The sequence below is a fragment of the Primulina huaijiensis genome, chromosome 14, assembly GCF_012295235.1.
Source record: "Primulina huaijiensis isolate GDHJ02 chromosome 14, ASM1229523v2, whole genome shotgun sequence".
Taxonomy (NCBI): Eukaryota; Viridiplantae; Streptophyta; class Magnoliopsida; order Lamiales; family Gesneriaceae; genus Primulina; species Primulina huaijiensis.
This window is the reverse complement of record NC_133319.1, coordinates 421466-436353: the sequence shown is the minus strand read 5'-3', so window position 1 is coordinate 436353 and position 14888 is coordinate 421466. Positions and strand designations below refer to the sequence as shown.

The 14888-nt window shown below is 34.1% G+C and overlaps 2 protein-coding genes across 12 annotated transcripts; one reads left to right on the top strand and one right to left on the bottom strand.

Annotated features, from left to right (window-relative positions):
* Positions 1–6168: 6168 nt before the first annotated feature.
* LOC140956617 (fructokinase-like 2, chloroplastic) lies at positions 6169–9482 on the top strand. Of its 2 annotated transcripts, none has more exons than XM_073413429.1 (5): positions 6169–6307; positions 6661–6998; positions 7117–7754; positions 8530–8668; positions 9103–9482. In XM_073413429.1, exons 1-5 carry the CDS (start codon positions 6267–6269, stop codon positions 9330–9332), a joined length of 1386 nt encoding a protein of 461 aa, XP_073269530.1. In that variant the 5' UTR covers positions 6169–6266; the 3' UTR covers positions 9333–9482. The 2 variants fall into 2 exon arrangements, with proteins under 2 accessions (XP_073269530.1, XP_073269529.1); XM_073413428.1 differs by having other exon boundaries at positions 8197–8668.
* A 197-nt stretch (positions 9483–9679) lies between these two features.
* Positions 9680–13359, bottom strand: LOC140956618 (probable 6-phosphogluconolactonase 2). Of its 10 annotated transcripts, none has more exons than XM_073413434.1 (4): positions 13228–13359; positions 11918–12120; positions 11448–11586; positions 9680–10261 (listed from the first exon to the last, which is right to left on the bottom strand). In XM_073413434.1, the coding sequence occupies exons 2-4, from the start codon at positions 12088–12090 to the stop codon at positions 9785–9787; spliced, it is 789 nt and encodes a 262-aa protein (XP_073269535.1). In that variant the 5' UTR covers positions 12091–12120; positions 13228–13359; the 3' UTR covers positions 9680–9784. The 10 variants fall into 10 exon arrangements, with proteins under 10 accessions (XP_073269535.1, XP_073269536.1, XP_073269534.1 ...); XM_073413435.1 differs by having other exon boundaries at positions 13203–13324; XM_073413433.1 differs by lacking the exon at positions 13228–13359 and adding an exon at positions 13000–13196.
* Positions 13360–14888: the final 1529 nt, after the last annotated feature.

Here is a 14888-nt window from a genome sequence, read left to right as displayed (position 1 = left end):
TAGGTAAAATTAGGTGTTGAATATTGAAAATTAGTGTGTGATGATGTAGGTAATGATGTATTTTATTTTTGGATTATTTGTAAAAATTTTCTATAAATAGATCTCTCATTTGTGAAGAAAATCACAATTGAGTTGAGAGAAAAATATTATAAAGTGTGTAGTGTGATAATTTTAAGAGTTTGAGATTTTTACTTTTTACCGTAAATTTTTACTTTTTCACAACACGATATCAGCACGAAGCTCTAAAAGTCCTCCATATTTTTCCAAGCTCCGAACAGAAGAAAAAGGTAACAAAAGTAATAATATTTATTTTACTGTTATTTATTTATTGTTTATATATGTAATATATAATATAATGTTATTGTTAGAAATAATAAAAATAATTTTTTCAAAAACTTGTTATAAATCCTGGGAGGATGTTAAGACGACATCCCACACTCCCGGTAAGGGATACGACAAGTATAAAAGCCTATAAGGTTTTTAAACAAAATAACTTATGACACCTAATTATAATAATGTGATATGATATACATAATTATTTAAATATGACTAATATTATATACACCATATTATTACCATAAAATTATACAAATACATACATTTATTTTCTTATACACCAACGGTAATAAACGGTAACAAAACGGCTAGTTTTTGCTCTATAAATACAATCTCACAAATACATTCAATCACTCCAACTTTCTCTTCTTCTCTAAAAATTATTCTTCATCAAATTTTCGAAGAAAAAAAGAAGATGGCTTTCACGAGGTTATTTTTAATTATTTTGGTTATCATACTCACCAGTCTTGTATTTATCGGAGAATATCCTCCTCGTGTGTTTTCTTTATTTTTACGAATACTTGTACTTGTTGTTTATCCATTACTTTGTATTGCAATATTCATTAACTAATAAAATGCATCGTAATTTTTAGTACCACCATGGCAAACTTGGCAAAGCTCGAATTCATCGCTCTTGATATTACTGGGAAAAACTATATGCCATGGACTCTTGATGTAGAAATGCATCTTGAGTCATTGGGTCTAAGCGAGACCATTAAAGAAAATGGTATATCTTCATCACAAGAAAAAGCAAAAGCTATAATATTTTTACGACGACACCTTGATGAAGGTTTAAAATGTGAATATCTCATCGAAAAAGATCCCATGGCTCTGTGGAAAGGATTAAAAGAGAGATTTGAACATATAAGGGAAGTTATACTTCCGACCGCCCGTGATGAATGGAATATGTTAAGATTCCAAGACTTTAAAAAAGTCAGTGATTACAATTCAGCGATGTATAGAATAATCTCGCAGTTAAAATTTTGTGGACATGAGGTTACAGAATCGGAAATGCTTGAAAAAACATTTTCCACGTTTCACGCATCAAATATAACACTACAGCAACAATATAGAGTGCGTGGATTTGCGAGATATTCTGAACTCATCGCCTGTCTTCTTGTGGCGGAAAAGAACAACGAGCTATTAATGAGAAATCATCAGTCCCGACCCACTGGATCAACAGCATTTCCAGAAGTAAATGCTGTAAGCAAAAATGAATTTAAACCTGGAAACCAAAATCAAAGTTACAGACAAGATTTTGGTCGAGGACAAAATCGAGGTCGTGGTCGTGGTCGTGGACGTGGACGTGGACGTGGAAGTGGTCGTGGTCGTGGACGCGGCCGTGGTTTTGAAAATAATCGAGATAGTTATTTCTATAACTCATCTCAAAAGAACGTCCCAAACCACCCACCGAAAAGGCATCAAGAGAATATGAGTGTTAATGAGAATCACTCAAAAAGATTTGAAAGTTCTTGTTTCAGATGTGGTACTCCAGGACATTGGTCCCGTATTTGTCGAGCCCCTGAGCACCTTTGTAAACTTTATAAAGAATCAATAAAGGGGAAAGAAAAGGAGACCAACTTTACTGAACACAGTGAACCTTTGAGTGGTTCAACTCATTTTGATGCTGGAGATTTTCTGATTGATTTCTCAGATAATGATCAATTTGATGGTGGAATAAATATGTAAAATATTTTATTTTTTATGTATTCGTATGATAATGTTTTATAGTGTGTTATATTGTATTGTATTTTATTGTCAATAATTTTATTTCATTGCATATTTTTTTGAAGTTCAAATATGGAAAATGCTACGAACCAAGCTGAAGTTTGCATACCTGATAGTGGTACAACGCACACTATCCTCCGAGATAAAAGATATTTCTTGGAACTAAAACCAACAAAAACAATGGTGAATACAATATCAGGTCCTGTAGACTTGATTAAAAGTTGGGGTAAAGCACAATTTTTGTTACCTAATGGTACAAAATTTTTGATCAATGATGCTTTATATTCACCACAATCGAAAAGAAATTTGTTGAGTTTTAATGATATATATTCCCATGGGTATGATACTCAAACAATGAATGAAGGGAATGAGAAATATATGTGTCTTACCACATATAAATCAGGAAAGAAATATGTGATTGAAAAACTACCAATGCTCCCTACTGGATTGCATTATACACATATACGTCCCATTGAATCAAACATGGTAATTGATAATTCTTCAATATTAACCAATTGGCATGATCGATTAGGACATCCTGGTTCAACAATGATGCGAAGAATTATAGAAAATACACATGGTCATCCATTGAAAGACCAGAAGATCTTTCAGAATAATAAGTTTCAATGTAAAGCATGTTCTCTTGGAAAACTTATTATAAGACCATCACCAGCCAAAATCCAAACTGAATCACCAATGTTTCTTGAACGTATTCAGGGTGATATTTGTGGACCAATCCATCCACCATGTGGACCATTCAGATACTTTATGGTATTGATTGATGCCTCCAGCAGATGGTCACATGTATGTTTATTGTCAACTCGAAATGTTGCATTTGCAAGATTACTTGCTCAAATAATAAAATTGAGGAATCAATTTCCCGATTATACAATCAAGAAAATTAGACTTGATAATGCTGGTGAATTTACTTCCCAGACTTTCAATGATTATTGTATGTCTATGGGAATCATTGTTGAGCATCCTGTTGCTCATGTACATACTCAAAATGGATTGGCTGAATCATTGATTAAACGTCTGCAAATGATTGCTAGACCAATGATTATGAAAACAAAGCTCCCTATTTCTATATGGGGACATGCAATTTTACATGCTGCTTCATTAATTCGCATCAGACCAAGTGCATATCATAAATACTCCCCATTGCAGCTTGCATTTGGTAAAGAACCAGACATTTCTCATCTGAGAATTTTTGGATGTATGGTGTATGTGCCTATTGCACCACCTCAACGAAAGAAAATGGGACCTCAAAGAAAGATTGGAATTTATATTGGTTATGATAGTCCATCGATCATTCGATATCTTGAACCACAGACAGGCGACGTGTTCACAGCACGTTTTGCTGATTGTCATTTTAATGAGGAAATCTTCCCAATGTTAGGGGGAGAACAGAAACATACCGAAAAAGAAATTACATGGTATGTATCATCATTGTTACATCTGGATCCAAGAACAAAACAATGTGAAAAAGATGTACAGCAAATTGTGCACTTGCAAAGAATAGCAAATCAAATACCAGATGCATTTGCAGACACAAAAGGGGTAACTAAATCATATATACATGCTGCAAATGCCCCTGCTCGAATTGAAATTCCGAAGAAACAAATTGAAGATAGTCATGATGTCATTAAACGCCTGAAGCGTGGAAGGCCAGTTGGTTCCAAGGATAAAAATCCTCGAAAAAGAAAATTCATAGAGAAACACAATGATCACAAAATAGAGAATGATGTTCCTGAAGAAACACATAATGATCACAAAATAGAGAATGATGTTCCTGAAGAAACACATGATGATGAAAATGTTTTGTCAGAACCACAAACTGACGAGAATCATGAAATCTCTATCAATTATATTAATACTGGAAAAATATGGAACCGAAAAGATATAGAAGAAATTGATGATATATTTTCTTATAATGTGGCAATCGACATCATAAATGATAATGAAGATCATGAACCAAAATCTTTTGGTGAATGTAAAAATCGGCAGGATTGGATAAAATGGAAAGATGCCATCCAGGTTGAATTGGATTCGCTAAATAAACGTAATGTTTTTGGACCTATAGTCCTTACACCTGAAGGTGTAAAACCTGTTGGATACAAATGGGTTTTTATTCGAAAGCGAAATGAGAAAAATGAAATAGTAAGATATAAAGCTCGACTTGTTGCACAAGGTTTTTCTCAAAGGCCTGGAATTGATTATGAAGAAACGTATTCTCCTGTGATGGATGCAATTACGTTTCGGTATTTGATTAGCTTGGCAGTATCTGAAAATTTAGAAATGCGTCTTATGGATGTTGTTACAGCCTACTTATATGGATCACTTGATAGTAATATATATATGAAAATCCCTGAAGGATTTAAGATGCCTGAAGCACAAAGTTCAAAACCCAGAGAATGTTATTCTGTGAAATTACTAAGATCATTATATGGGTTGAAGCAATCCGGCAGAATGTGGTATAATAGGCTAAGTGATCACTTGATGAAAAAGGGATATGTAAATAATTCAATATGCCCTTGTGTTTTCATTAAGAAAACAACATCCGGATGCGTAATTATTGCTGTATATGTTGATGATTTAAACATCATTGGAACGAATAAGGAAATTCAAGAAGTTGTGTCATACTTGAAAGAAGAATTTGAAATGAAGGATCTTGGAAAAACCAAGTATTGTCTGGGTTTACAAATTGAACAAAAAGAATGTGGAATATTTGTTCACCAGACAAATTATACAGAAAAGATCCTTAAACGTTTTAATATGGACTAATCAAATCCTTTAAGTACTCCAATGGTTGTTAGATCATTAAACATAGAAAAGGATCCATTCCGTCCATGTGAAGATGATGAAGATATTTTTGGTCCAAAAGTACCATATCTAAGTGCTATCGGTGCCCTTATGTATCTTACAAATTGTATAAGGCCTGATATATCTTTTTCCGTAACTTTATTGGCAAGATTTAGCACATATCCAACAAAGAGACATTGGAACGGAATTAAACATATATTCCGTTATCTACTAGGAACGACAGACTTGGGACTTTTGTATTCAAAAGATGCTAATCCAAGTATAATTGGTTATGCCGATGCTGGATACTTATCTGATCCACACAAGGCATGTTCCCAAACTGGATATGTATTTACTCGTGGAGGCACTGCAATTTCTTGGGGTTCACAGAAATAAACACTTGTAACAACTTCATCAAATCATGCCGAGATTATTGCACTACATGAAGCAAGCCGTGAATGTGTGTGGTTAAAATCAATGACTCAACATATCCAAATCTCATGCGGATTATCATTCGACGAGAAGCTTGTGATACTATATGAAGATAATGCTTCATGCGTTGCTCAAATGAAAGAAGGATACATAAAAAGCGACAGAACTAAACATATTCCTCCTAAGTTCTTCGCATTCACCAAGGAGCTTGAGAAGAATAAATGTATTGATGTTCGTCACATTCAATCAAGTGAAAACTCATCAGATCTCTTCACAAAGGCACTTCCTACGACAATATTCAGAAAACACATATATAATATTGCGATGCGCAATCTACGAAATTTGTGAAGAATTGTTCGTGTCAACATGAGGGGGAGTTTACGTGACTGCACTCTTTTTCCCTTACTATGGTTTTTATCCCAATGGGTTTTTCTTATTAATGTTTTTAAAGATGCAGTATAAAAACACGTAATGTATACAATCATTATGATCATCATCACAAGGGGGAGTGTTGAAAAATTATTTAAAAATGTGAAAAATATTTGTGTTTAAAATGTGAATGTTGAAAATTAGGTGTTGAATATTGAAAATTAGTGTGTGATGATGTAGGTAATGATGTATTTTATTTTTGGATAATTTGTAAAAATTTTCTATAAATAGATCTCTCATTTGTGAAGAAAATCACAATTGATTTGAGAGAAAAATATTATAAAGTGTGTAGTGTGATAATTTTAAGAGTTTGAGATTTTTACTTTTTATCGTAAATTTTTACTTTTTCACAACACAAACCTATATAAAAGTGCAAATTATTGAGTCAACAAATAAAAAGTGAATATCTTGAAGTTAAGGGACCGACGTGTATTTAACCCATGGGAAAAAATTGAAACTTTATCTAGTTCATTTCTGTACTCCACTCTTAAACCCCAACTAGAGAATTTTGTGGGTTCTGGATATATTATATCCTATCAATGGCTTCAGCGCCCTTTACGCAATTTTCATTTATGCCCAGGTTCTCTTTCTTCATTTGTTTTGATTTTTTTGAAAGATTTAAACCCATATGTTAGCTCTATCTTCATGATTTTTCCATACGCATAATACGATCAGTATAACTTTTCATGTGATTAATTTGTAGTTGGCATTCATATTTGTAGCTAAAATTTTTTCAATGTGTGTTTGAAGCCCTGATTTTCAGCTAAATTATACATAATTTGGCTTTTTCCCTCGAGGTAGTGCAGTTGCCTTTGTTCGCCACATTTCGTTTTCCTCGGAACTGAGATGGAAACAACTTTGATCCGTAAATTTGGGGGACAAGAAGGAAGAAATAAGGAGTATCGATATAATTATTTTCTTTTAATTATGCAGAATATACAAATGGCACACAAATTGGAATGCTTTTCCTTATATGAACTTAGTGCAACCTCAGCATTATCAAGTAAATGACAAAGTACTAAGAGCAGTCTCGAGGAGTGAAAAAATTGACTCGTACGGTCAGGAGGTCTCAAATGGAGAAGAGGGAATCAAGCAGAAAAAGAGTAGCCGAACAACTAAACGATCCTCTCCAAGAACCATGGGAAAAGCAGCAACTGACAGTCCAGATGAAAGTTCAGTTGCCAATGGTGGTGTGAGTGATGGGGAGATTGTAGCTACGTCAGGCTTAAATGAGAACTCAAAAAAAACCCGAACTAGAACTCGGAAAAAAGGTGCAGTCTTTGTATTAAATCATAGAAAAATGTTATGTAATTTGAAGTCATTTATTCTATTCTCTTTTACTTGTGGTTTGAAAGTTGAAAAGAAACTTGTCTACTTTGTTATCTGCAGCTCCTTTGGCGTTTGGGATCCCCGAGGAAGAAACAACTGAAAAGGTCACGAGGAGGAGGAGAACTAAGAAAAGTGCTCCTCTGGAAGAGAGCCAAATCAAGGAGACAGAATTTAGTGATAGCGAGGCAAGTATATTTGATGTCAGTTTGGATGATAGTGAAGAGGAACTTGATGTTAACTTAGACGATGGAGAGGATATTAGCTATACTTATGGCTGGCCACCCCTTGTTTGCTGCTTTGGTGCAGCACAACATGCTTTTGTGCCATCGGGAAGACGAGCCAACCGGCTCATAGACTATGAAATACATGAGCGAAGAAAGGATGCCATGTGGGCGCCAGAGAAATTTGTTCGTGCTTCGGGAGGATGTACAAGTAATGTTGCGGTGGCGCTTGCGAGTTTGGGAGGAAAAGTTGCTTTCATGGGTAAACTCGGTGATGATGCCTATGGTCAATCGTTGCTGTATTTTATGAATATCAACAAGGTCCAGACCAGATCGGTACGCATTGATGGTAAAAGATCAACAGCTATATCACAAATGAAAATCGGTAAGAGGGGTGGATTGAGAATGACTAGTACAAAATCATGTGCCGAAGATTGTTTGATAAAATCTGAGATCAATATTGATGTGTTGAAAGAGGTCAGTTACCTTGGCTGTAAATGGAATTTTTTGCATAATGATTACTGATTCATCTGAGTGGTCATGCATTTGAATAATTTTTTTGACAAATGTCAAACTTCAAAATGTTTAATGTTTTCAAATTTACATATATTATCCAGTTCGTATGTTCTTTATTTTGTTTTTATGACTTATGCATGATGTTGCACATTAGAAATAAAAATGTGACTCATCTTTGGTATGATTTTGCCGTGATTTAGTTTTAGGAAATTTTTATCACCATACTTATTATTATTATTAGCATATAAACTAAGAGATATTGATGGTGTTTTAGCCCTCTTGACTGTTTTGTAAATGTGGTTCATTTCGGAATGCTGATCCTATCGTGTATTGTGTGCTCTTTCTCTCTTTCTTATTTGGATATTATACTTTTTGCATTTGTTGACGAGCAATAGTTTTCCAGGCAAAAATGTTTTACTTCAACACATTTAGTCTCCTCAATAGAAACATGAGATCAACGGCATTTCAAGCTATTAAGATCTCAAAAAAGCTGGGAAGTGTTATCTTTTACGATCTCAACCTTCCATTGCCACTTTGGCATTCTAGTGAAGAAACTAAAATATTCATACAGAAGGCTTGGAATCTTGCCAATGTTATTGAGGTCACAAAGCAAGAATTAGAATTTCTTTGTGGAATAACACCGACAGAGAAATTCGACACAAAAGACAATGATAGATCTAAATTTACTCACTATCCACCTGAAGTGGTTAATCAGCTCTGGCATGAAAATCTGAAGGTCTTATTTGTGACAAATGGAACTTCGAAGATTCATTACTACACTAAGGAGCACAATGGTGAAGTTCGTGGAATGGAGGATGCACCTCTTACTCCTTTTACTGCTGACATGTCTGCATCAGGAGATGGTATTGCTGCAGGTAAGGTTCGATAAGGCCCCTTTAACCATTTGAGTCATCAGATCCTTCGCGGGACATTTGACAAGTAACACTTGTGGACATCATTGTTAGTTTTTGCATGCTTCACATTCGGTACTTACCGCAAACTCTGATGAATCTATTGGTTTCTGACAAAGATTTATCTTTTTCAATTTAATCCTTTTTGGATGCTAATATTTTTCAAGCATTCGCTGGGAAATCTGGTGCACATTTATCATCTCCCTACTTGTATATTTTCCATTTGTTATAGAATTCTATTTTCATGTGATTATCGATGGCTCATCCACAAAAACTTCTAACACAAAAGGTCCCCAGAGTTGATCTAAAAATGCTTTTGTTTCTGAAATTTGATCTTCAAAATTGACGTTTCTCAAATCTCAATCTGTATGTCCTAACTCCATTTGATACTGGATTAGGTATCTTGAGGATGCTTACAGTTCAGCCACATCTGATATGTGATAAAGGGTATTTGGAGCGTACAATCAGATACGCCATTAGCTGCGGTGTAATAGACCAATGGCTGCAGGGTAGATCACGTGGCTTTCCCCCGAAAGAAGGCATGGATGATGTGGAGCCGGATATGAATGGCATAAAATCTATAACAGAAAGGGAATACAGAACCATAGTGCCCGTTCCTGCAACTTGATGATGGTGATGCTCGAATTCTTGCATGTCATTACCATTAAGGACAAAATTAAACATAGAGTTGGACTTGGAATGTTGAGATGTGGGCGGAAATGGTTGAAATTTATTGCTGAAATGCTCTGGATTGATCTCAAGTTTTTTATTCTTTTAAGGGCTAAAGTTTGTGATGAAAAGAAAGGGTAAAAACAACTAACAAGAATTCCTTAATTATTTCAGTTTCTCCAAATGGTACAAGAGAAACTGCGAGGACAAAGTAAATTAGTTCCAAGAGCAATTCTAATTATAAACAAAAATCCTCTTAAATTTTTTTCCATCTTGACATCGAGAAAAAGGGGAAACTACGAGGCAAAAGAAAATGAAAACCCTTGTTGGTGTTGAATATTGACAGTTTTCAGATGCATATTCTACATACATTTTCGCCTTTTGCAAGAAGTAAAAAACTGAACTCCACTCTCAAAATTTTATACCCTCGAGTTTCGAAGCGGCTTCTATATCGAGAAACCACACCAACTTCCCATTGATTGGCGAAACCATCCTCGCAGGAGATTCTGGGCCAATGTTATCGATGGCCAAGTGTGCAGCTTCGGCTTTGCCAACACCTGTAACAACCACAGCAACATTCGAGGCAGAATTTATAACAGGCAAGGTAAAAGTGATTCTCTCAGGTGGAGGCTTTGGGGAGTCTGTGATAAAAGTCACCCATAATTCTCTCTCTTGTAGCGCAGCGTGATTAGGAAATAATGATGCAATGTTGCCATCAGGTCCCATTCCCAGGAGGACAAGGTCGAATTTTGGACAGTCAAAAACTTCAGAAACATTGATCACACGTGTCCTAACGAGCTGTCTGATGACAAATTCATAGTCCTCCGCCGCTTGTTCTGCTGTCACAGAGTCGTTGATGGAATGCATGTGGCTGTGGATAATAGGCACCTGACATGGTAAGGAAGTGTAAGTTCAACAAGTAGAACTTGGGAAGTTTTTAAAGAAGTTCAAGATGCTGCATTTGGTAAAAGTGGAAAGGCAACCATTAATGCTGCATATTTGATCAAAGCCTATGCCATTATCAAAAACTAAGTGAAACTAAAAATCATATATGAAGTGACTTGCATAAAGAGGGAGTTGGAGCTCTCTCCCGAGGCATATCCTCATTTTGGCTTGTCCAAACTCCAGAGGCTATTAGGTTCTGTTGTACAACATTACAAAGGTTTCCACACGGAGACTACACATCCACGAATTTTGTATCAGAATCCTTCCCATACTTCACAAGCATATATAAAAATTACAAGGCGCCAAGTCCTATAAATATTAACCATAGTCTTGTGTGAGTACACAATATTTGTCTTTTAGTAAAGGGTACATATAAAGATTATTTCAAGGAATTCCATGTATTTTGTGATCAAAAAGACAAAAAATGTCTACCTTTAAAACTAATGGTATCTCATTGGATCTACCCTTACACCAGCCTTGCCTCACATCATTTCATACCAAAGAATTAAGCTCACTCTTTAGCAAGGATGGAAAAACAACCAGAAATGCCTGAAAAGTTCAAATTTATTCCACAAGGTCGATATCAAAATAAAACATAAATTATTGACATATATGACTTTGGAATCACGGGAATCTTCCTTTACGTGGTTATTATAGAATAAAAAGCCTTTGTGTTGCTTAATTGCATACGGTTATTCCTAAGCAATATTTTCTTCGGGACATATACGTAATTAACTTGTTATACAATTCCAAAATAATTTTTATGCGTCAAAGAAACTGACTTTTATTGTAATACTAATGAAATTCTGTCAGTAAGCAGGTGCATCTTTATCCAGAGATGCCAATTGAAGAAAAATGCCATTTTTGATGACATGACAATTTGTCTTGGCAATAATGGTGTGTTTTCTACTTGGCTGTATGTTATTACTATCATGTATTAAACCAAAGATTAATTATATGCAGGAGTTAGAACCATTCACTAAATGATTCAAATAACTTTTAAAATACAAAAATGCCAAAATGCTTGATATTAAAATAGAAACGGTAATGATAATTGATACCCGCATAAGCGAAACTAAAGATCATGCATCATCCAATCTGAGTGGATAGACAACACAAGGAATGATACCTTGGAAAAAAGACTATCCTTAGCAAGCTTATAATTGCTATCAACATGGCTTTTGGCAACCACGCGCTCATCAGCCCAGAAAATATACCACTTTCCCCAATCAACAGTCTTGTTGTAAGGGGCTTCACATAGTTTTCTGCTAACAAAAAGAAGTCGAATTTCAACTAATTATACCAGAAACTACTTCTTCGATAACCTTTTTAGCTCAAGAAATATTCCGCACACAAAAATTCTACTCGAAGACTGGAAAATATATACCCAAAATTAATAACCAGGAAGAACATGTGCATATTGGTAGGCACTCAAAAACAATATTTATGAAATATGAGAGAATTTTGCAACTTGTGATCTCATGGCCCTAATAACAGTTAGAAACGCTTTACAAAAAGTGGGATGACAATAAGTTTTGTAGTCCATCGAAATGAAGTAATTAAGTTACAAGGACAAGCGACGGAAAAGCACGTAAATACCCCATCAAGGTAACAAGCGAACCACCAGATAAAGCAATGGCAAAGACTCCCCTCTCTTTTATAGAAGCCTCGGATAATTCTGCAATATACTCTGCCAAATTGTTGCTCAGCTCAACCGCATTTTCATGAATTCTTAACTCTCTACCATTCTTGTTATCCACAGAAAAAGCCATGCTTTCTCACAAGGATTGTAAAATGCAATTCTACAATCACAAAACAGAGAAAAAAGAAAGGGATCACTTCCAGTTCAAATGAAACAAAAACAAAGAGAGAATTCTCAACTAATTTGGCCATAGGGAGAAAATTAAAATTTTTGGCCCCACATTATCTGATAGCAATCAAGAATTGTCAGTGATATTAAATCAACTACTACAGTTGCACAACATTATGATCATAAACATCCCAAAGCTGTGAAAATTTTAATTACAAGCCCAGTAAAGTGAAGATGCACTGATCATCAACATAATCACTCATTTATACTTTTGCAGCCTTATATGCACAAACCATTTCTATCCTGCAAGTAAACGTCTGAACACTGAATAACAAAGATTACGATCATAATAATACAATTATGAATATCAAGGCCCAAATTACTAAAATCAATCAAAAGAAGCAGAAAAACAGCATTTCTGGTCAAACCCAGATGACATATTCTACTGAACTCGCATATTCTTGCATGCACAAGCTTAGATTCTGAAGACCCGCAAATTACCAAACAAGAAAAAATGCGATCTTGATAAGTCGAAGATATCACAAAACATAACATAAATATCTGAAAGAGCCCTAGGGGTAGAAGGAGAGGGAGGGATTCTTACAGAGAAAAAGAGAAAAGATGGGTGTCAGAGAAAAAGAAGAAACACAGACTTAGGTGGAAGAATAGGAGATGGACGCCTGGTTTTATACAAACACGCACAATTATTACATTCATAAAATTACATATAAATAATACACACTGATGGTAATTTGAGATCATATAACTAATCTCCATCGCGTGTGTATGTGTATATATATATACACGCAAATAATTTCATTTAATCTCACGAACAAATAGCGTCTTCTTGATGAGACATTGACAAAATTACCAGTGACCAAAACATAAATGCCATTTCTTGTGCTTCAAAAGATCGTCGCAGAACCCAAACAAAAAAAGAAAAAAAAAATCGTCTCAGAATTGGAAAGTAAACGGATTACATATTCATATAATAAAATACAGAAAGCAGAGAAAAAGGGAATAACAGGCAACACTTTTGGAAAAAAAAATGCAAAGGGAGAGGAAAACTCTGACATGTTTCAAAGATATTATCATTAACCTCTTTGTCCCAGATGCTATCAATAATGGAGCCAATTAAAAAAATGTGGCTTGCACGGTTTAAATTGAATAATTTAACGCAAGATGGAGTTTGCCTTTTGCATTGTTAACTCCAAGTTATCCTTTTTAAGTTTCCCACAGTTCTGACTTTTTGTGATTGTGAAATCTTCAAGCTCAACATAAAAAACTCACTTTTTTTCTTTTTCTTTTTTTTTTTTGCCCCATAAAACTTTCGCTTTTGCTTTTATTTTTTCTTTAAAGCAAACACGCAAAACAATTCGAAATTTAAAGCAAGAGAAATCATATACGTGACATTGGAGTATAAAATTGTAATTGGATTCGTTATTTAATGCGATTTGTTATATTTTGACAAGAAAAGTTAAAAACTTGGTAAGATTTTTCGATCGAAACACAATGTGAATATCATATACGATATATATCTTTTATTATTTGGATTGATATACTAACTATATCAGTTTGTGAAAAATTAAGCGTCATGTTTCTTTCCTATTCCACTATTGTTCTCTCATGTTGTAAAATTTGATGTTGGGAAGTGAAATTCTAGAATAACTTTATATCACCTTCCACAATGTTTGCATAAACATAATAAATTTCACACGCCATCAATCATTTTCTCCAACCTTCACCACCAATGATCAACTTATCAAGATAAAAGAGTAACTCTCGATGACTAATAAAAAAATTCTAGATTGAATTATACGAAGATAAATTATTTAACATCCATTATTTTTTTTAATTATCTATAATTCAAGTCCAGAAGTATCCATCATAAATTAAATTCTCTCACAGAATAATTTTTTAAAAAAAAATTAGAAACGGGTTTTTTTCGTTTACTACAGGAAATGTACTGAACATATTGCCGTCACAGATTTATGGCAATTTATTAACTCTAAAAATGTGTAATGAGTTGCATTTTGTAAGAAATATTAATATAGTGTAGCACAGACCATTGGATAAGAAACATCCTGTTCATATGTGCTCTGTAACCACTCAAAAAAAAAATTAATTAAAGAATAGTGTATAATAAGGTCGGCAATTTACATTATATTTTTGGATAGACATATTTCTGTAGTTCTACAATTAGATTTCATAGCTCATATTTCTTATTAATATACAAAACAAATGTTGTCCGTATCATAAACATGATTTTTCTCATGGTTTGGTTAGATGTTATCTATGTTTCTTTGTTAGACATGCAGGCGTTTTCTTTTTATAACATTTTATTGGTCAAATAGAGAGAAAAACCAACCAATTCACTCTGATTATTTAGTTGTTCACATTCCTTGAGTTATTGATGTGATCAATATATTTCAAGAACTAATGGGTAAAAAAATATTATTAAAAAACAATAATCCATGTATTATTTCTCAAAATATTATTGATCAAATTAATTTTTTTTAAAAAAATATATTAAATAGTTGCGCTTGTATTTTATACTTCGGAGATTTGAAGAAAATTTTAGTTATTAGTTGGTTTCTCAGAAAATGCTCGAGGGTTGATAAAATCAATCATAACATGATCAAATCAACATAAAAATTTATTGTTCATTTGATAGGAAAGAGCTTGACGTGGGATATATAATGTGTTACGATTTTAAGATTGGAAATTGGAATACCATCTTAGCAATCTTTCTTTGGACAT

Coding starts and splice junctions, on each gene's coding strand:
- LOC140956617 (XM_073413428.1), top strand. CDS start 6,267: ATGGCTTCAGCGCCCTTTACGCAATTTTCATTTATGCCCAG. Junction 6,308..6,660: donor CAATTTTCATTTATGCCCAG/GTTCTCTTTCTT, acceptor TTAATTATGCAG/AATATACAAATGGCACACAA. Junction 8,669..9,102: donor AGGAGATGGTATTGCTGCAG/GTAAGGTTCGAT, acceptor ATACTGGATTAG/GTATCTTGAGGATGCTTACA.
- LOC140956618 (XM_073413434.1), bottom strand. CDS start 12,090: ATGGCTTTTTCTGTGGATAACAAGAATGGTAGAGAGTTAAGAATTCAT. Junction 11,587..11,917: donor TCGCTTGTTACCTTGATGGG/GTATTTACGTGC, acceptor TCTTTTTGTTAG/CAGAAAACTATGTGAAGCCC. Junction 10,262..11,447: donor AGGATAGTCTTTTTTCCAAG/GTATCATTCCTT, acceptor TTACCATGTCAG/GTGCCTATTATCCACAGCCA.